The 22,988-nt window shown below is 44.3% G+C and overlaps 1 protein-coding gene across 2 annotated transcripts; it reads right to left on the reverse strand.

Annotated features, from left to right (window-relative positions):
* Positions 1–211: 211 nt before the first annotated feature.
* LOC122159944 (prosaposin) lies at positions 212–21,158 on the reverse strand. Of its 2 annotated transcripts, XM_042818035.1 has the most exons (15): positions 21,069–21,158; positions 13,875–14,008; positions 12,624–12,698; positions 11,815–11,940; positions 11,370–11,564; positions 10,339–10,482; positions 9,732–9,788; positions 9,198–9,206; positions 7,442–7,555; positions 6,635–6,730; positions 6,244–6,430; positions 5,944–6,095; positions 4,149–4,229; positions 3,462–3,569; positions 212–2,501 (listed from the first exon to the last, which is right to left on the reverse strand). In XM_042818035.1, exons 1-15 carry the CDS (start codon positions 21,109–21,111, stop codon positions 2,466–2,468), a joined length of 1,557 nt encoding a protein of 518 aa, XP_042673969.1. In that variant the 5' UTR covers positions 21,112–21,158; the 3' UTR covers positions 212–2,465. The 2 variants fall into 2 exon arrangements, with proteins under 2 accessions (XP_042673969.1, XP_042673970.1); XM_042818036.1 differs by lacking the exon at positions 9,198–9,206.
* Positions 21,159–22,988: the final 1,830 nt, after the last annotated feature.

The raw sequence follows: 22,988 nt of genomic DNA on the forward strand, positions 1-22,988 counted from the left end.
CAGCTGCCCTCCATATAAAAAGGCTTGATGGGACATGCATGCTGCAACGCAAACCTGAATCCTGTCATTCAGCCTCAGGATTCCTGGCATCGCCCTGCCTTGCTGCAAAAGCTTCAGGTGACGTTTTGGGACGTGCCCTCTTCTGCCTTTGAGGCAAAGGGACGCTGACAAGATTCTTCAGGAATGAGCACACACCAAGGGAACAACGGAGTTACCAGTTTACAGAGGTTTTTATTGTTCATTAAAGAAGCTTTTGTGCAAAAAAGAAAAAAAAAAATAAAATCAAGACAATGTTCTTTAGAAAGCAACTGCATGTCCCCCCACACACGTAACTCAAGCAGGTCAGGTGCCACATTCCACAGGAAGTGAGAAAAAACTGAAGAGATTCCCAGCAGGAGCACAGGACTTCGCCCAGCTCACCTTGCCCTACAGGCTGCCAGCATGAGTCCTCCACTACTAAAAAACCCACAGGAATTACAACCTTGCCAGTTGATAAGAGCAAATGTCAATCCACCCCCCTAAAAGAAAAAAAAAAAATCATTTTAAAAAATCCAATCCCATACTGCATGCTGCAGTGTGACAACCTGTACCTCTCCAGGGGCAGCCATCCTGAGGAGAGCCCATCATCCACCTGGGACACTTACCCCTGCTGGGATACACCACTAGAAGCACTGCACAAGCCTGCCAAGATAGAAAGCTGCTGATATTGTACACCTTTAGAGGACTTTTTTTAAAGCAGGGAGTGCTTCAGAGTTCTGTACACAAACAGGAAAGATAAATCTGTCTCAGTATCTGTCAAGACCGCCCAGACATTCAGTGTGTACAAGTAGTAAGAAAAAGATGCAGTTGAGTGGTTTTCAATTCAACTCCATGAAAATGAGTTTGCTTGCTCCTGAAGCCCTATTAGCAGAGCTCCCGTCTCACCCGAGGCGCTGCACAAAGAGGAGCAGTTGCCAGCACTTTCTGAACAGGACTGGAGTTTTCAAAGCTCCACACAGCCCAGCTTCTCCTTCCCAGAGGACTCTCCAGTGCTACTCTTGTGCCTTCTGAGGAGTTACCTTGTTCAGAATTTAGCACATGAAGCCAGTAAAAGGTCTGTCTTGAACAACATAAGCATGATTCTCATCCTGAAAGCCCCTACCTCGAGGGCCTGACTTGTTTTCAGGGTAGCAGTCTGCCTTAAAAGTCTTCTGTTCAAAGGTTCAGATAATTTCAGTGTGGTGTTTTCCTGCTGCGCCACTGTGAAAGGCTGCCAGGCATGCCAGTAAAGCTGTAAAATACCTGCAACAGCATTCTCACTCTGCCATCTCCACTTGCAACTCAGCTGCATTTCCCAATAGAAATGGGAACTCTGGGAAAAGAGAAAGTTATACTTCAAACTACTCAGAAGGATGAATGTCACTGAGAATGAGTGGCAGCAGTGGGAACTACCTGCAAGCCTAACAGTACCTCTGAAGCTTTAAGATTACTGGAATACGCCACGAGAGAAAACCGAAAGCAAGGAACGAAACAGCATTTTACAGTAAAACCATCTCCCACACGTTCTGCCTGCTAAACTGTACAGGCTTTCATATACATGGAGCCCCTGCTGACTTTTTCACCTCCATCTCCTATTGAGTCAGTTTGCTCTACCTCCTTAGCACCAGGCTGGCTGCATGTAGCAAGCTGTAAGATGAAGCAGAATCGGTGAGCAAGTAGGGGGAAAAAAAAAGGGGGGGAGGCATTCCTTAAGTGTGTCAGCATGCTTGAAAAGACTGAACCGTTCAGAGCTTGACAAGAGAACACCCATGTTGAAGCTGAGTGGTCCAAGGAAATAAAAAGAACATGATCTAACATTGAGGGTTTTCCCTGGCTATGACAACACTACAAGTCTTAAGTGTGACCACTCAAGTGCAAATGTAACCTTTTTGTATACTGGTTGCTTTGAAAGTTCGCTGGGCACATCAAGTCCCCTTTCCTGTATCTGCAAAGCTTTGAAAACTCCAGCTGAAGGAATTCCAGGATTCAACATCATCCCTTAGGGTTCCCCAACAGTAAGCACAAAACTAGTACTCCAGACAGATGTTAAACACAACATGTCATCTTCCCAAAGCTGGCTACAGAAAGATATTTAAAAGTTTAGTCACTATCTTTTCTTTTTTAAATTAAAAGATAAGAGATCATTTCATCTTTCATCATTCTTCCCAGCACCTAAAAAAACTTCAGCCTACCAATTAAAATCTACAACACACTGACTATTTTCAGGAGCATAATGAGTTAAACTGTACAGCCAGAAATATCTTTGTTAAGTCAACAATGAAGATCTGATCCTTCAACAGCAGCACTGCTACAGAAGAGTTACAATAAAGGAACTTGAAGGTCAAATTGTTAACGAGGCAGAGAGGAGGGACATTTGAGATACAGCTCTCCAGCCTCAGTCCATGTTTTTATGAGCCATGGCAAACTTTCAGTACTGGAAAATACTTCTAGTTCCACACATGACGTCTGCAGTGATCAACAGCCTGCAGGGAAAAAAAAAAATGGTATATGTGAGTGGAAAAAAGCCTGTTAGAGGACAAGCGGGTACTTACTTACACAATTAACACCTTACTCTGAACTAAGATTTTGGAACAAAACACATTTCTTAAAATAAGTGGTTCCATAGAGGACTACAATAAACTGTATTTTTACCCCCCAGTCAGAAACAGTGATCCTCAGTCTTTAAGGCCTGGCAGGGAAAGCATCAATCCACAACAATACTGAAAGCCAACTTTTAGAGCCTGAACACAGGTTGTGACAAGGCTTTATGGCTCTTGGAACACAGAAAATACTCATACTGCATACAAAGCTCATACTGCAGCTTACTATGCATTCCTATTCATTCTCCTATGAAAAAACATAGAGGGAATTGGGCTTGTTTAGCCTGGAGTAGAAAAGGCTCCAGAGACACTTCACTGTGGCCTTCCAATATTTGAAGAGAGCTTATAAACAGGAGGAGGTATGTCTGTTTGTGAGGGTGTATAGTGATAGGACAAGGGAGAATGGTTTTAAACTGAGACAGGAGAGGTTTAGGTTAGGTATTAGGAGGAAGTGACACATTGGAACAGGTCGCCCAAGGAGGTTGTGGATGCCCCATCCCTGGAGGCATTCAAGGCCAGGCTGGATGTGCCTCTGGACAGCCTGGTCTGGTGGTTGGTGACCCTGCACGTGACAGGGGGGTTGAAACTAGATCATCATTGTAGTCCTTTTCAACCCAGGCCACGGGTTGAAAATCCATGACTCTGATTCCAAAATGCTTGCACAGTAATAAATAGGAAGGAATAAGGGAGGAACAGCGTGCTTTGAGAAAACTAAGGGCTATGGAAGAACCTCTAATGAAACTCAGCACCTAAGAATTTACCCACTTAGTATGCTACAGAAGCTGGCAAATTAGTTTTTAAGGAGGTTTTCAAAGACAATTGGAAATTCAAGGTTTTACGTACGTTGCACTGAGCAGCAGTCTCCATGTTCTTACACCAGTAACCTGGACCCCAAACACAAGCATCATCCCCTAGGAGAGGCTTTTTAGCTGCTCCACAGACTCCTAATTTCTGTGAAAAGAACAGCAGTAGTCAGTATGAATCAGCACCGAAACATTTAGACTCCGGTCTTATGTCTGAGCTTTTACCTAACAAAGTGCAGGAGCCCAAAGGCAATGCTGAGGCAGCTTCAGGAGCAAACACAGCACTGTCCTCAGCTGACAATTGCAGTCATGTTTGCAGCTGAATCAGTAGACTCAAAGCAGCAATGTAACACCAGGAAAAATTAAGTTACTACAACTTTTTCATATTAAGTATTGTGAAACAGCTTCTAGAAAGGGATCGTTCTCAACAAACGTCATTTAACTTCCTCTCATCCCATTCAGGACACACCATGCTTGTTACTGAACCTGAACAGTGGATAACCACTGTCAGTTCTTTTCTTCTGTCCTTCTTTGCACAAGGCTGGCAGTCAAACAGCTGTCCATTCATTAAGCCCAAGGCCTTGCACAAGTGAATTTGCTCAAAGCATTCAGCACGCTAATTTTTATTCCAACAGAGTTTCTGCTTGCTACACGCTGAAAAGCATAGAGAAGAGTAGGCAGGACTGTATCAGAGCCCATCCTGAATAGAACTAAACACGATACTCACAGTGCAAACAAAAGTGGGATCCATCATCTCTGCCAAGAGTTGCACAACCACAGGTTCATACTGTTCCACAAACTGAACACACTGTAACAAAGCACAGGTTGAGAGATTTTCCCATTAAGGCCTTAAAAAGATCACAGTAATATAGAGTCTTTAGCAAGCCGACCCATAATCTTTTTCTCCAACCACTCCAATAACACACTCTAAACCAATAAACTAGAGACTCAAGCTCCGCAGATCAGAAGATTCAGCATGGCATTCACCCCACAACAAAATAATTTTTGGTTAGTTCATACCTGCCTGTAGACACAGTTGAGTATGGAAAAGGGCTGCGCTTTTCCATAGTGGTCAAAGAAGCAACAAAGAGAAAGTGGTCAAAGAAGCAACACATGCTTTGATGTGCAATGCTCAGTCTCTGACAGTGGAGCTTACCAGCGTCTCAGGGAAAGCACGCTCAAGCTGAAGACAAACATCCTGAACAGGATCACAGCAATGCACTAATGATGGCTCTTAAGCTTCTTTAACCCAAGCAGTAACCATCCACTCTGGCAACTGCAGAAGTGCTTCCCATCACTAGCAGTCAGCCCTCTAGTGGAGAGGCCAACTCTGAAGCACAGACACACTGGCAGTCTCAGCAGAGACTAACGGCACCAATTAATAAGCCAACCACAGCTATTAAACAGCCTCACAGCAGTTAGCAGGAACAGCTATTTCATGGCTACTTCAACCCTGCATATATGCCTGCTAAGCTTATAAGCAGTTGACACTCAGCAGTCACCTAGTAAGATTTCCAGGTAAACCTTGACAGCAACAGTGTAACACGCATTGCCTTTTACTATCTCACTGGAATTATGCCAGCTAACATCCAGTTACTTTGTTAATCCCCCTAACAGGATCCTTGTTGAGATAGGAAGGGAAAAAACCCTTCAGCTGCCTCCACCCACTGTTCTCAGAGGATTTCCAGGCAGACCTTTATTGACTACAAATTAGTACAGCAGCCAGCCAGTCAAGACCTTGGAAGTCTCAATCCATTCAGACTGCCAACCCCTCTAAGGATATGGAATGTGAAAATCTAGTCTGCCCACACCAAGTCCTTCCAGTCTCTGCAGAAGGAGATTCCTCCAACTCTGACACAAGTCACACTGATTATATTCTTATAAGAACCACTCCAAGGTACTACTACACTCCAGCCTTCCCACATTCTCTGCTTCATTCTTCTGTTCATCTTTACCTTGCACTGATCAGAAGGCAGGCTGTCCACACAGCCAGGACTGCCCAGATCAGGCCTGCTGCCTTCATACCCCCCCACGGATTGGCTCTGCGACTTCTTCCTGCTACCTGCTTGCTGCCCAAGGCTGGCCACACTGCTGCTGCTCTCCTCCCCTGCTGCTTTTGCCTCAGACCTTTGAAACGCTGTGCAGTGGGACCGCTGCTGGATCCTGGTGGTGACCATCCCCACTTTATACAATTCTCACATCTCTCATCTTTTCTATCACCCTCCTTCCCTTCCCCATCTCCCTGAATAGGATTTATAATCTGGTCAGACCAACATTCGATTTGTTGTTTCTTAATCTCACACCGGGTATACAGATATTAAAAGAACCTCATCTCCCTCCTACAAATTGGAGCGAGACAATGTCAGAGCTTGCTCTGCCTTTGTGCCAAGTAGAGAAGGAAAAATCCTAAGGATTGGGTGGCTGAACCAAATCAGTTCCAGCTGCATGTGCTGACATTTCATTTTCAGCCTTGGACTGTGCACAGAATTGCTTTTTAGCCTGCCCCTATGCAGATGCTTTACCTGATCACTGACAGACTCTGGCAGGAAGTGACAGACTTTTTCCAGTAAAGCCTCAATCTCAGTTGTTGTGGCATTCTTCTCAAGTTCTTTGTCTGCATAAGCTACAACCATCTTGCAGATATCACAGAAGCCACCTGCGGGTTTCACCACAACTGAGAAAGAAAAAAAACCACTTAAGTAGTTCCCCCAACAGAAGAAAGGAGGCAGCACTAGGCAAAGGATGATAGCACGAATCCACAGAGGATATAATCACAGGTTAACTAGCTCATACTGCAACAATACTAAGTCCTCTTTACCAACCTGGCTGCTGCGGAGGCTTGTTGGCTGCACAGCATTTCAGCATAACACACACAGCCTCAGGATTTGTCGCTTCCAGGAGCATGTCAATCAAAGCCTGGCCATAGACCTCTATGAAGTCCTTACACTGATCTTTGACACTTGCTGGGAGCAGGTAGCAGACGACCTCCATTTCATGCACAATCTCCTCCTGGAGGACAAGGAAGCATGAGTAGCAAATAACAGACACAAACGTCCATCTGTTCAAATCTATTTGCTTCCTCTGTCCTAGCAAACAAGGAGAAAACTCTTGCTCTCATGAAGCTGAGCTTTCTTTCCCCCTCTAAACCAATAACAATCCAGGCCCATTTTAGCCAAAGCCTTGGCAGGGGTACCATTTTCATCACTTACACACCTCTGTCTTGTTGCTCTCCAACAGGCCAGTCACTTCTTTCACCATCGTCTCACAGATTTCACACACAGAAAAAGTCTTCTCTTGAACTGCAGCTTTCTGAGAATATAAACATTCATACAAAACAATAAATCAACACCAGACCACATTTGACAGTACAATTCATAAAAGATCAGTCCAACAGCACTTACATTCAGGACTGGCATACTGAGCCCTTTACCTAGCTAGCCAGTTTGAGCTAGATTCAAGAGGTCTTGCACAGCCCCAAAACCTCAAAGATCTTTATAAAATGCTTTTTTGTATGAAAACTTATTTTGTATGATTATTTAAGACCACAGTTCTCAGGTTGCATGAGGCAGAGAGTTAAATCTAACAAAAATAAGCACTGCCATGGTGACTGGAGTCAAGGGAAACACAAAGTATTTCTTAAAACACATTAACAGAACAAAATTTACTAGAATTGAGAGCATCCTCCTGTTTGGGTCTTAAAAAAAAAAAAAAAAAAACACAGAGGGACTTGAGGGAAATTATTTGGAGACTGTTTATCAGAAGTTGGCTGTATGCAAAAGAGACTGGGGGAAAAAAAAAAAAACTCATCTCATTGCTTAACTTAAAGGCTGTGGAAAGATAATAAATGCATCGGCTCTCTTCTACTCTACAGACCAGCCTCAAAAACACAGCCCAGGATTTTATATGCAGGGAGACTTGGATTATACAGCACATACAAGCATTTACTTTGTTTCACCTCGTTCATTACAGTAAAGCAAAAAAGGGTAGCAAAGCTTTTGAATACAAAGTCATCCATCTTACCTCCACAGTTTCCATTTTCACTTCATGAACCACTTGAGCTGGCACCAGAGTCTGAAGGGGAACAGATTTCACAGAAGGACAGAATCCAACCATGGCACAAATATCCTTTGGTTGCTGGAAAGAGAGTTGTAGTAACTTTTAAAAGTCTAGAAGATGCACCCCTTTCTATGGCGCCTGTGGGAGCGCCAAGAGAACACAAGACACACCTTTATTAAAAGGCTCCAACACAACTATTGGTTTCAGGACTACTTAAGTATGCCAAAGCATTTGGTATGGTCACAGGCAGAACAGCTACCAAACCAAACTTAGCAGCTCCCTTAGAAGAAGAGGAGGTTAGGCCACATCCACTTCAAAACCCATTTACCAAGAGCTAATATGCTATATGCAAGCCCTTCAAAGGAGTTGACTTAAGATGTACCAACACCAAAACAGGTCACCACCACCACCCCCTTAGATCTGCATCCATAGGCTGCTCCCCTGAAAGCCCTAAGTTGTTACAGAAAAGGTTCATTTTGCTGACAAGTTCACCCAAGAACTGGAAGAAATGCTCTGAAGGATTCCTCCTCTTTCACAAACTACCTTCTTTAAAGCATCCAGTAACATCACATTTTGAAAACAGAAACACATTCCTGTATTACTGAACATTATAAGCCTATAATGAGCAAAAGTTAACCATGTTAAAAACTAAGCCTAACCCTACCCTTTTTTTTTTTTTTTTTAAAGTATATGCAATTCTACATTCAAAGCGTTCTTCTCACAGCCATAAGAGCATAAGACAAAGCCATTAAAAAGGCTTTCTAGTGTCTCAGATGTCAGAGACATTACTAAATGCAGAAACAGATCCCAAACATGAGGCAAATACACTGCTGTAAGGAGGTCATACTGTACCTACACAAGGCGAGAAAGGCTTTTCAGAGAATCATGCAAAACTTGAGTTCCCCCTCCCCTTTGAGTCTATTTAAGATTTTTAAAAAGTTACCTTTAGTCCTACAGATAACTAGAAGGTCATACCCACCCAACTGGCCAAGTCATCGAGCTTATTACAGCAGAGGCTTACACAACATCACACCATAACCTCATGCACAGGCAAAAGCAGTATCTCAGACTTACAGTGATGCTTCAGGCTACTCCAGACAGTACCTTTAAGTCAAGCCCTTTGATTCATGCGTCGTTATAAGCATTTCCTTAACATTAATGTTAAAACAACATCCACACGCACAGTGTTCTCTCTCAAAGAGATGACAGACACAAGGTCTCCAAGGAGCAGTTAAATTCAAAGCCCAAACAGCTCTAAGAAGCAGAAGCCTAAAGGCCTCCTTTCCCTTCGATTTGTGTATTCGGAGCATCTAATATGATAGGTCACAAAGAGAACACAAAGGTGACCCAAAGATAGCCAAACTCAAACCCTTCTGAGCCCAAACATTACACTAGAAGCTAACAAGAGCCGCTGGCTCTCTCTTCCCACTTCTATCTCATATGAAAGCGAGCACATCATCTGCTCTACCAGCCAAAGCATAACCAAGTTGATATCTTGGTACTACAGACTGGTATGCAGAGCTGGAAGACAGACCAATCAATTGACGAAAGACTGAAGTCTTTCCCTGCTGTCATCACATAAGCATCCCTTGTATCTGTCAAAACTGAGTGCACTCACACCACGTACACAACTAATAGAGCAAGAAGTGAACTACCAGCCCTTTAAGAGTAGCAAGTGAACTACAAGCAGGCTACCACCACAGGCAAGTTATTCACCTACCTGATCTTTCTGTTGACAAAGAAAATGGGAGACAGAAGAAGATAGGAGAAATTAAAGATAACAGTTAAGAAAAAAAAATTGTCAAGCATTTAAATTGCATACACTTTCCACAAAGAAAATGGAGGGTGACAGTGCACAACCCCCAAGATACACTTATCTCCAGCACTTACTTGAATCAATTTTGCAACACTAACTGTGACAGAGACATTATTTGTATACAGTATTTGAGGGGAAAAGTGGTATAAGTACAGGACTGAGATAGTCATGCATAATGCACATAAAGCATCTTCCTCTGTATCTCTGGCGTGCCTTTTGCACTACTGAAGCAGTTGCGGAAGAAGAGGAAAGGGCTGAAGCAAACTGGGAGTGAGGTTATTATCCAATTAAATGCCAAATTCCAAGTGTTACTACCAACACTTACAGAGCAGACTCTACCCACCTCTACTACAAAAAGCATTTCCTGTTTCCAAATAAGCTAGCTACACATAGCAGAAAAATGAACTGAGATCAAATATCACATTTTACTGATCTTACCATGTGCATCATCATCTGGATGGCCAAGTCAGAATATTCAGAGATATAGCTCTTGCACTGCAGGAAGTGAGAAAAGAAAGCCTTGCTGTCATTCTCAGGGCACTTAAGCTGCAGGGCTAACCTAAAAGTTTCTAATACTTCCTAAAGCATTAATTTACCTGCTCTACTTAATATCTTCACTGTTATCTTTCACAGCTTGTCCCAAGCATAAGATGGCATTTCAGGTTACACAATCATTGCCCACATACCTGCTTATCTAATGAGTCCTTCCATGCCTCCCAGGGAAAAAGCACCCCTCTGTACTTCTCTGACCCCATTACACTTACAGATGATTTTTATGAAATGCATCTTTAAAGCCTCTCAGTCATCTTGAGCCTCTTTCTGTCCCCTCCACTCCCATTAACCCCCCCCCTCCCACCACCACTGCTACTTACTGGACCAAAAAGCTGATATTTCAATGTTAAGTCACTGTTACACAGCATAACATGCACCAAATGTCACACATGCTCCTTAGTTATGTTATAGAATAACCGAGGAGGCTAAGGCACCGATCAAATGTTTTATGTTTACATTCAGAAACAATTTTTTAAACAGAAGGATAACTTACCATATCAGACATTCCAGGTCCGAGGCGATCACATTCTTCCTTGGCATGAGCAACTAAGGACTTCACAAAAGTTGCATTTGTCCTCACAGCCTCCTGAACATCAGTAACCAGCCGAATGCAGTCCTGGCATACATCCTCAGTTCCCTGGACCAAGAGTGAAAAGAAGTTGACACATCCTCACATAGCCATTGAATCTTCTCAAGTGTGGTACTAAGCTTTAATAGTTATTTTAAGCTATATATAAACCTCAATTAATACCACACAGAATACTTAAAAGCCCAACCTCACATGGAAAGACACATTCCTGTCAGTATGTACACCAGCCACTAGATGGAGATTAGGTACACACAGCTCTGAAACTCGATATAACAGCTGAGATATCCAATCACCAGAGCCTCTTGGTTTTGATATTAGATGACAGGGGGAAGGTTTCTAAATTTGGCATAGATCTCCCTCCTCCACCCACAAGAGCAGGTTTTACATCCACCCAGCTGTTCAGTGCCCCTATCTAAGTTCATTATCAGACTCAGCCTCTACTCCGAAGTTCATAATCTCATCTACAATGCTCTGTCAGCTATTCATTCTCTTCTGATCCAGTCTGTCACCTCCAGATTCAGAGACAAACTCTTTCCCTGAAGGGCACAGCCAGGAGACTAATCAGAACATGGGGGAATCTCTCTTCTTTCTTTGAACACTTTCTTGGAAGAAACGATTTCAAGTAAGACCTGACTACTATGGTCCTGGATAGGAAAAGCCCAGCACAAGAATTAATTGCTTAGACTGCAGTTATTAATCCAAGCTAATACAGATGGTCCATAGTGGCTGCAGCTATTAGCTTACTCAGCTTTAAATTCACAAGGAAGAAAAAGATAGCTGTACAGGTATATGCAGAAGCACAAAATTCACTAGGAGACTTCACTCAGGTGAAGAACATCTATGCCCAGGATGAAAATCCTTTACCAAGAATCACCAATGAATTCTTACACAAACTGACACTTTTCCTTCACAGTGTAATAGCACTGAACCCTTACCTTAGACTTCTGCTTGGGTTTGTCTTGAGGGTAAAGGAGAAGGGGCACATTAGCCATGAATGGAGATGTCAGTTCAGAGAAGTCCAGCTCTGGTATCTTATTGGACTGAAGCTGTTTCTGAAGCTTCATTGCTGCAAGATGCTTCTGAAGGGACTGGCACAGTGAGAGGGCACTACACACAACTTCAGGTTTATCCTGGGGGAGATAAGATATGGGCATAAAGCACTGGAATGACTGCACTGTTACATGATGTTCAGAGTAGACAGCTGTTCTGCTGAAGCAGGAAAACAGTTCCCAGTAAGGAAGTTGTCTTCAAATGTAAAGAAGTGCAACACAAGTAACCCATACAGAACCAAAGGACCATATGCATCACCCTGTATGGAAAACTCAAACATGAACAACAGCAGTTTTCAATTCAAACAGTTATAGACTGTTGTTTACTTACGAATTCTTCTTTGATCATGTCCATGATAACTGGTAGGTAGGAGTCCACAATTTCCTTGCACTCAGAGGCCAGGCCTTGGTCAGGAAGAAACTCGCATGTCTTTTCCAAGTAAGAGCGAATCTCATCCTAATAAAAAATAAGGCAAGCCATAGATTATCTAAACCTACCTATCAAAAGCTCTTTCCACTCCCAAAATGCATTTTATGAGGCCTAAAGACGGCCCTTGGACTCAGGCAGATCTAGGCAGCCAGCAAGCCAAATTAGAATAAGATTTTACATTATAGCTTTTTGCCCAGTCTTGGACCTTCAATGAAACCCTACCAAAGAGAAAACATGAAATACATCCTACAAGGCCCATACAACATGCCCTTATTACCACAAGCCATTTACACTAAATAGGAAGTGAAATTACAAGCTAGCACGACAGTGATCTTTTCCTCACTAAGTTCTCTGAGTTCATGAAAGCTAAAGGGAAGCAGTCAAATAGCCAAAATAAAGCCCACCTTACTTGCTTTCCTCATCCACTTCTACATTATCACACCCCTCAAGATTAATGGCCCACTAACACAAGAACAATTCTATCTATAGACAATCAGGGATGTGTTAGGGAAGGCTCTAGGATTTGCTAATCTCTAAACCAGAAAAAATTGTTTAAAAGCCACATTCTGCGTAATCCATCCCCTTTCAACACTTGCTGTTCATACTGGGAAATATTCTTGCAGAATATTCTTATACCCCTTTACCTTGAGACTTTATTATGACAAAGAAATGAACAAGTGCCTTGGAGCAAGGAGAAGAGCTCAGCTTACCTCTGTGCCATTGTCCTTCAAAACCTTGCCAACCACTGTTACAAGTTCCTTGCATAAATCACAGGGGATGCTGTTCTAGGGAGAGAAGAATAAGAGTTAACTGGAGACAGAATTAAGTGCCTGTAAATGCAGTTTGCAAATATGAATGCAAAGAATGAGCACCACATCCATATTTTAAATTAAAGAAGAGGTATTGGCTGGAACTAAGGTGGAAGCAGAGACACTTCAGAACAGAGCAAGGCCATTCTGAGCATGTCCAACACCAGTTTCTTCAGTTCTGAAGAAGCAGGTTTGTCATCACTATTACCTCACCTAGTCCCAGCACATTTGAAAGGTAAAGTATGTTGACCTGAGATGTCATCTCCTGAACCTGTTTTACCTTTCTATTTGAAAAGTCTAAATTTCCAAAGATCAGGGACAAAAATAATAATTTTTAATCAGATTCACATTAATTATTTTGTGTCAAGTAAACTTGGAACAGAGTAGAGAATACAAACTTGCAGTCTAAAGATAGGGCAAAACACAAATGCATAAGAAATTACTTAAGTTCACACATACTAGAAGCATAGGAACTTTTAAGGCAGGTTCATTCATTTTAATTACACTTAACCATTCTAACATTCCTCCTTTCCCTACTTTTTCACAAGCTGAAACACATTTAGGCACACATGTAGGCAAAGTGGGTTGGATGTACCTGTGTACAAATGGCCTTTGCCTTAGAAAGCTGTGAAACAACACCACAAGCTACAGCTGTATCCATTAAAGCAGCACTCACATTTAGCACCACTTTAAGAGCCATACTACATATAACAACTGTACACTTATTTACTGTCAGGGCTTTCCTAATTTAGCACAAGCTGCATCTTTTGTGGAACATCATACTGTGAGAAAGACCCAAGCAATCACACAGCTGTTATTTTTTAACTAAACCTACCAGCTTGGAATAAAATTCTTGGCTCAGAATAAAAAAGGGCCCTATGAATTATGAATCGCCTTACTGAAGAGGATCAAGTCTGAAACCCACTAGCTCCGTTCCACGTGCTGCACTGTGCAACAGGTCACATGAGAAGTCAGCAGACAAGTTGCGCAAGGCCACAAAATGGAAAGCAACCCTTATCTGGCACCCAAATTAACTCACAGCAACCACGGTCTGATGTAGCACTTAACCGCAATCAGACCTGAAAATCTTCAGCATATGGAAACCAGCTACCCAAACTACCCTGGGCAGGCAGCTCAGCAGTTGATACTTACTACAGTAGGCTTGCTCCAGACATTCTGCTGGCAGTGCTTCACCGCTCCACACTGCGACGCTGTGCGAAGACTCTGACACCAGACTTCTGGACCCTTCACACAGTCCTTCTGCCACAAAACAGGGGTGGCCACAGCTGCCAAGAGAGAATCGTGCTTTCACAGTTGCACATTAGAAAGATTTCCACTTCAGTGTAAACAGTTCAGTGCTGCACTGTGTAATTATGCCCTTTCCATTACGCCACTTCAGTTTACTAATACTTTTAAGCAGATTTCAATCCAGTAATTTCTATTCTGAGATGTCAGGATGAGTCCCAAACACCAACAGCACAGCCAACTCTAGGAAAGCAGCTGATCTTCAGGCAGCTCCCCTAAAGACACGTAAGAGACCTGGACTATTAGTAATAAGGCAAGATCATCAAGCTCACTTCCTAGATAATTTTAAGTATTTTAATTGTTTACTATGCTGGTTTGCAAATGCCACTGGAGCAGACACTCAGCTTCACCCAGTTTTCTCAACCCACCTTGCCTGTAGGTCAGCTCAATCTTCCAGGCTGCAGTAACCAATGAAGAAACAGCTCCTGAAATCCCACAGCAGGCACACTCCTATGGAACCAGCCATGGTTACCCTAAAGAGCACTGCTGTCATTTTTTGTAGGGCTGTTAGAAGCCTGTTCAAACCTATCAGCTGGATAGGTGCTATTCAGGAGCCATTATTTCTACATCAGTGCTGTTTACACATCACAAAATGCTGTAAAATTACATTGACCACTAAGCACAAATTAAGCTACAAAGCTTCTAGTGAGGTTATTATGACAAGCAAATAATCACGTTTCTGCTTCTCACATCTCGGTTCTGAGCAATTAGAGGATTAGCTTCACAGCTGAGTTACTAACACATCTGCTAGGTACATAGCCAGCACACATCAAGTAGAGCCAAATACAGAGTGCTTTATGGGTGACAGTCCACAGCCTTTTCAGCTGTTTCTCTCTAAAGCCTGTTTACACTGGATTTCACAGAGGAGTGACCCATTTACTTTAAGAAAAATGTGCCTGGCGTACTTAAAACTTCTACACAAGAGCAAGAAGTTTGCCACGCTCTCCCCCCAGGAAAAGGCTAAGATTGCACATCATTTTTCAGCAAAACTGCACCCTAGGACTGCTGGTAAGACTTCTAAACTTGTAAAAGTGGGTGGTCAGCCAAATGCTCACAGAGGGCCTGTTGTAACACACAGCACACTCTCCATGCACCATCCATCTGGAATCACCAGCAAGAGTTTAGTTTCAAAGTCAGACTGGAAAGTCAAATAGCCGTCAGCTCTTGGCTGGATGACAAGCAGCAAGGCCAAGGAAAGCAATTCATCCCTTTCAGATACAGGTTAGTGAACAGTGGGAAGAAGCTCTGCAAGGAAGAGTAAAGCCTGGCTAAAATCAAGCACGACCTTGACTTTAAACAGAGGAACTAAGGACTTTCAACTATTTACTTGTAAAGAATTAACCTGCGCCTTTTGTTCTGTACTTCAAAAGAAAATTACCCCTTTACCCCTGTTTGAAACATACTGCAAAGCTACAAAACTAAACTGAAATACTAAACTACAAGAGTTACAAAAAGCAGTTTCTCAAACTCTCAGTCTAATAGCCCATTCAAAGCCCAAACCCAGGCAATCCCACAGCAACTCGTTCTGGTTCAATCCAGCTCTTAACCAACTTCCAATTTTTGTTTGGCTTTCTACTTTAATGTGCCTATCACACTGCAGGATCCATACCAGCTCCAGGACAGAAGAAATACCACACCACCAGTTTTTAAAGCCTTCCCTCCTGCAGCAAGACAGTATGCCAGCAGACCTACATGGCTCTTCCAGATTCAGAAAACAGATGGAAGTCTTTTAACACTCCCACAACTTTTGCTTTTAGCTTGTTCTCAAATCTCTGAGCTAGCATTTTTCTTCCCCTCATATATTCACAACCAAAGCAAATGTTCCAGTCTGTGTGCTAGCTTCCAACAGAACAGTTCCCTTGCCTTCTCCCCCAACAGCCTCTGCACTGACACGTGATGCCTGCAGCAACCCAGGAGAAAACAAAGCACAGTCAGTTACCTCACACAACTCCTAATGCTTGCTGGATAAACTCAATGGGATTACCTTCTTAGTTATCTCTGGCATCCCTTTATTTTACACATTGTTCTTCATCTACTTGAGGTCATCCATTTTTAAATAGATGTCTCCTTTCTCTGTAGATTAGCTGCCATGCCCATCCAACCCTGCCCCCCACTTCCATGAAGTTGTTACACGCCACTGTTTTTAGAGCACCACACAAGCTTATCTGTGAAGGCCAGGGTGTTTCAGAAATCATCCCCTTCACTGGTTCCTCCCTTTTCCAGCTGGCTTCTTCCAATTTAGAAGGCAAACGGCCACTGCGCAACTAAATTAAACAATTAGAGAAAATTGAAGGGGAAGGAGAAGGGGGAGGTGAAAATGCAGCCCCCGTACCAAATTAAGGGGCTTTCACTTGTAAAAGACTTGAGCTTTCAGGCCCGCAGCCAAGCTGACAGTCTGCAGGCACCCCAGGACTGTTGCAGCTTCTCCATCCCAAAGATGAGAGCTTCATACGCATGCTGACCTCTCCGATGCTCATTCCTGACAAACAACAGAAGCTGTCTCCCAGAAACAGCGTTGCCTCAGAAACACAGCCTGAAGCCCAACAACGTACCAAGACTCTCCAAAAGCTGAAAAGCAGCAGCAATCCTTTCTTGAAGGCTCAGGTCAGTAACCTAACTCCGCTAGAATATCACTAACACAGTCCAAAAAGCAGCAGTTACTGTACCTCACATGGGGCCTGCCAAGGAGCTCACACAAAAGCCAGTTTAAGGACTGGGAGGCTACAGGGAAACTTGTACCCTGCTGCCACAAAGGTACTGCCCTACTTACTTCAGTGAGACACTTTTTCAGATTGGCGTGTGCCAACTATCGCAGCTCTCCTCAGTGCCGCCAATATCTGTGATGGGACAAACTAACAAAGAGGTGAATCAAGTACAGGCAATAACCCTCTCAGACATCACTGCCTTTCCCTTTTGAAAAGCTTACAGAATACGGAAGTACAGTTGAGTTCTTCACTCCTGTTAAACAAACGGGAATCCAGAAGGAAGCTTACGATGGCTGCATTACCATTCTGCAAGGGCAGCTACTGGAAAAAATGGTGAGATAAACACATACTGATAATAACCTTCCCTTCCTTCAAGTACGTGTTATATTTCTTTCACTGAGAACCAGCCTGAATTACTCTGAGATGCACAGAAAAAGGTCCTAAGCAATCTTCTCCAAAGCTGCACTGAATCTACTAATGAGACTTTCGTGACTGCTCTTACAAGTTAACACGTTATATAAGCTTCTGTGCACAGAGATTCTCTATGGGACAGGCTAGAGTTCCTAGAGAGCCAGGGGATAAGCTAGGAAACTATTGGGAACTCAGCTTGAAGATTCAAGATGACACTGCTAGGAGAAGTACAGTGTAAGCAGCATTTCCATGGACAAACTAACCTGCAACTGGTAAGAAAAGAGTTGAGTCATCTCATTTACCTTGTTGTCCCAAAGTCATATGTGGAAAATAATTTGGGGATTCTACCAACTCTTACACCTTGCTGCCAATCTGATTTGCTCCTAGTATGTTAACATGGAGATGTGCCAGGGTACCCCCCTTGGCAATGTTTAAATAAAAGATACTTCTATCATCCAGAAATGCCTAAAGACCAAGGGAACACACCCATCTCTCCACTGTGTGTGTGGTTGTTAACTACATTTACTCCATTTCTCTTGGGAACTGCAAGAACAAAGTGCGTTCAAGCTCAAGTCAAGTGGGATCAACCTCTCTTAGTCAAATCTTACAAAGTGTCAACAAGTCAAGGAATGACCCCAGCAGGGAGTCATTGGAAGGGTTAGGTGCTCCACAGCTCTTTGGACAGTCAGTGAGTTTAAGGAACGTTTCACAAGTTGTAACCACATCCCACACTTATAACTCATGCCAAAGGCGTGCTTTGCTTCTGGATTAACGAGGCAGTCAAGTGACCACAGTACTTGAGAGAGCGTGGACAAATTTGCAGGTTGAACACGAAACATGGTTAGGTGTTATCAGTTCTCCAGATGTTCCTTAGTATCACAGTCTTCCAGGCCAGCATCTACTGAACCAATAGCAAGCCTGAAATACCAGGAACTCCAGCAATCCACCAGAAACAAGTCTTGAGTTCAAGGCAGGATTGGGCTTTTCCTCAGGGTAGGGAGTGCCCTCCCACTTCGGTAGCTGTAAAACACCATTGTAGCTCAGGCACTCCCTTGCTTCTAGCACCAAAAAAGCAAACATGGTAGGAGGAGCAGTTTCTGTCCATACAGGCAATCACAACAAAGTCAACGATAACAGAGAACACCATCAGCCAAGACAGTACAATTAGCTTTACCATTCCAATAAATTGTCAGTGTTCCTTTAAGGCTGTAGGGGATAACAGGTTGCAGAGTAAACATGCAACTTCTGCCTGAAATTTTCTTAAGACAGAAGCTAGGAAAGATACTTGGATGTTCAAGAACATCTGGCAGTCATCAAGGGAAAGCTGTCCCAGACAGGACACCAGGATATTCTCATGAGATTATGGGAAGCAGTTTTCCCTGCAGCAGTATTTTTTTTTAACCATATAAATACATCTGAAGTTTTTAACATACATACTTTATCTCCCTTCCTTCTGTTTTGCTCTGGGGTTCCTTGGGTTGGGAAAAAGAGGATTTCAGGCAAGTTTCCACAGAAATTAAATTCTGTACTGAGGACTTCCCTTTCACTAGGTAAGCATAGTCACACCACCTCCTAACTACAGCTAGAACCACACCTAGCAGAGAGAAGCCAAAGTTCTTGGTCACAGGTTACCCTACAGTCCTGGCATAGGGCAGCTGAAGCCCAGAAACATCCAAGACTTCAGAAAACAGAAGGGCATCTGTAAGAAAATCTCTCTATATACAAACTTTTACAGGGGTACAAAGTCTAGAAAACAGGGAAAACAAGCGTTAGCCTCTTCAGTAACAGTACTGCTATCTGAAACTAAACATTGCTCTGTGACCCAATACACAAACATCCCCTCAAAAACACATGCATGCACTTCAAGGACCAGAGAAGTATCCCTTTCAGCCTGCAGCCTTAGCAGCAGATTCACTGCAGACAAAAACTGCTACATGAGCAGAGCCCAACCTCCCACAGCCCCAGGTGACATCACCATCACCTGACAGAAATGCTTCCAGCTTTGCTGACAAGCTTCCATTCTGCCTTATTTTCCACCCCCTATGACGTCTCAGCTTTTAGAGACTCCCAGAACCGCTGCGTTTATAGCACTTATAGCTATAGGACATTTATAGGACTTATAGCACAAATTGAGGTCATCAGATGGACAAATTTCTGCGGAAGCACGCATTTATTTCACTTGGAGTAGCTGTGAATACGCAGAACAGCTTGTTCAGCTCCTCCAGAGGCAACCAAGAGTGCCTACTTCTATTTCTGCCTCTTCTGCAAACAGCAGGGACACTGATCATCCAAGGCCAGGTTCACATGCAAGTCACATGATTACAGCAGCACAGCCTGGTTACATGACAGCCCTCTGATACCTCGCACTCACAGCACTCCCCACCAGTCATCCCACAAAACAGAGAGAACATGTGTTTTACAACAAGGCACCTTCATCATTTGGCCGATTTCACCTACAGCACAGAGCAAAGTGCTGCTTCAATTGCCTGCTCAAACTTTTAACTTCCTACTCCCAATTTAGATTGTACCAGGTTTTACATATATGTGAACTTAAAAGGATTTATGTATGTATTTTAAGAGAAACTAATCTCTCTCTGACAGTAATAACCAAAGAGCGTAGGAAAACATCAACCTTTACACCTAGCTTTAACTCCTGAGAGCCTCCCCAGGGAAGATGCACAGGAGCAGTCGTAAATAGGTCAACCAAAAACCCCGATGGCCTACCAGCCATGCTGTAAGCCTGCCAAGTAACTCCATTAGGATACAGCAAGGGTAGGGAGATTTTTATATGGCTAATTACCTAACTCGTTGCATAAAATTGGCCTTCTAGGTTGTCACAGCCAAGATGTTAGAAAAAAATCTTTACAGTGCTCTTGTAGGTGAGTCAATTAGCAATCATAGCAGCACTTCAATGAAAAGAGATGTGTTTATTTCTGTTAAAACAGTGACTTCCTACAGAAAAACAGGCCTAACAAGTCCTCTGCTGTGCCTACCTGCATTCACATGCCTTTAAGAAGCAGACCAGGTTAACTCTCATTGCTAAACTGGTTTCTCATTACAATTTCCCTAAATACGCTAACAGCAACCTTGGCTGAACACTTTCAAGGCTTTCCACTGTTAAAGCATGGGGAAAAACGATTGTGGTGATTCAAGAAAAGCCCTGCTAAAATGGAACTGGGTGGCAGGTAACCCAGCACAGAGCCAACCGAGTTAAACCATCCAGAAGATAAATAAGCAGAGTGAGACAGCAACATTGGCTTTCTTGCCCGTTTTCCACCAAATCACGCACACAAGGAAGGGCAATACTTGCTTACTGTTAGGTATAACAGCAGCACACAGTTGTGCAATCTCTCTTCGGCACGGTTTACTGCAGCCTGTCAGCACGGTACTGCTATAGCTTTTAATGAGCTGGTCAAATGCGACATGTTAAACTCAGAAGCAAGCAGGCAGGCAGCATGTTTCAACCTACCTTAAAGGAAAAGCTGCCAAAAAAAACCAAACAAACAAAACGAGCGAATCGGGGCAGTGCTGTAACAGACCTTCACCCCGTGGATTCCCTGCAGAACCACGGATCACGCCCCTCCGCTCACAAGTGCATCACCGCCTGCCTCCAGCCAGGCACCGAACACACGCACTGACCTCCAGCCCAGGGCTGGACAGGCCGCTCCGTTCTCAGCCCCGCAACAGGCTCGGCAGCGGGCCCTTCCCTTTCTCGCAGGAGACCCCAGAGGGCTATCTGAAAGAGCATTAACGCTGACCTACCCCCGAAGGGATGAAGATAAGCCCCCGCCGAAGGCCGCTCCCCCGGGACCCCCTCCGTGCCCGCGCCGCGGGCTACACGGCGCGGCCTGCAACCTCCCGAGTCAGCGCAAGGAGGGCCCCGGGAGGTGCTAGCCCGTACGCACGCCGAGGAAGAGCTGCTTACCGGCCGCCAGGAGGCCGAGGAGGGTCAGCAGCCGTCCCGCCATAGTCCTGCGCCCGCCTGCAATGCGGCGCTCGCGCCCCCGCCCCTATATCAAGGCTGCGTCTGCACACAGCGCGCATGCGCGGCGCCTCCCCCTCCCCCCCGGCACCGCTCCAGTGCCTCGCCCCCCGGCCCCGGCCTCCGCCGCCGCGCATGCTCTGTACGCAGCGCCGCCTGACGGGGCGCGAAATGGCGGCGGGCCGGTGGGAGTTGGGTATGCGTACCCAGGGCCGGGAGGGAGGTGGGGGCACTCACTGTTCTCACAGGGCCCGTAAGCCGCCTTCTCCCTCTCCGCTCAACACACAGCCCAAATAACATTAAGTCACGACCAGCAGAACCTACGTTGACTTGATCACAAAATCATAGGAACAACCTACAAGATAGCTAGTCCAACCGTCCTCCCATCACCACTGCTACCCACTGCTACCACAAGCACTAACCCGTATCTCGCAGCTCCTCATCCAGGCTCCTCTTGAACACTGCCAGGGACGGCAACTCCACCACCTCCCTGGACAGCCATTCCAGTGCCTGACTTCTGAGAGAAAAACTTCTTCCTTATGTCTAGCCTAAACCTCCTCTGGTACAACTTGTGGCCATTTCCTCAGGTCCTATTTGTTTCCTGGGAGAAGAAGCCAAAACCCTCCTCATCACAATCTCCCATGCTTTGGAATCTCATTTCTTGCACTTAACCAGGCAACTGGAGGAGCAGGCACTGCAGTGAAACTGCCCTTCCACAAAGCCTGACCACCAGCCAGGGCTGTGCAGGTCCTTCACACAGTTTTGGCCCTTTTTCTGCCTCCCTTCCTGAAGATGAGAACATTGCACTGCATCACCTGTCCCCACCAGAGCAAAATGGTCTCCTTTCACCCCACAGTGCAATTCTCACCCATGCTTTGGAGAACAGAAAGCTCACTCTGCAGTTAGGATTCGTGCAAGCTCTCCCTGATCTCAGCAGACATGCTGCATCTTTTAATCAACTCTTACAGATGTGGATCTACACACACACAGTGGTCCTGTGTTTGGTACTGACACATTCATTTCTCAAGGAACAGACTCACTGACAACACTTCAGGTTTATTTGCATTTTAAGGTTAGGAGGAAGCGGATCTTTTGTACCGATTCACTATGAAAGCCTATATCTAAATAAGAGTAATGCACACTTCTCTTACACAGATCTTTCTCAAGTCAAAAGGCAAGTTGGGGCAGCCAAGTTGCAAGAAGACACAGAGACACAGAGCATTCCACAATCGCACCCAGAGGCCCCAAGGACTATGCTTGCCCACTGCCGTGCGCAGTAGGACTGAGATCATTCTCAAACTCAAGTCAGATGGACAGGCCCAGCCAGCAAGCAGTGTTGGCCAGACTAAGCAAACAACCTTTACTCTGGTCCCAAAGCCATTTTGCTTAGACAGAGCTCAACATGCCTCTCTTATCTCTCATGTGCACACAAACTGTTGACAAGGCACCTTGTCTTTCTAAGCCAAGTCAGCTACTAGCTCAGGAGCACAAAAAAACAGCTTGGTGAGGAATATTTAGAAGTGGGGGGAGGAGGGCTCAAATAGGACTATTTGGAAAATGAGCACTGTTTCAGCAGGTACGGTGGTTTCCCATTGGGAACTGAAGGCCAGGGATGGAGGACAAAGATGGAGCTTCCTGGTGCCACTTCCAGTTTATTTGCATTATAGGCACCAGGACAGGCACTGTCAGCTTAAGTTCCCTGGAGCTCTGCCAATTCTAGATATTTGGGGACTTTTTTTTTTTTTTACATGCACGACTGCCACCTTCCTAACTGACACTGTGATATATATAGCTTTCCCCATTTTAACAAATCACCTAGTAGTTTTCTCACTTAAAATGGGATTAAAGAAAATTAAATGGCAC

The sequence above is a fragment of the Centrocercus urophasianus genome, unplaced genomic scaffold (genome assembly GCF_019232065.1).
Source record: "Centrocercus urophasianus isolate 14NV4802_14NV808 unplaced genomic scaffold, USGS_Curo_1.0 seq_17, whole genome shotgun sequence".
Lineage (NCBI taxonomy): Eukaryota > Metazoa > Chordata > Aves > Galliformes > Phasianidae > Centrocercus > Centrocercus urophasianus.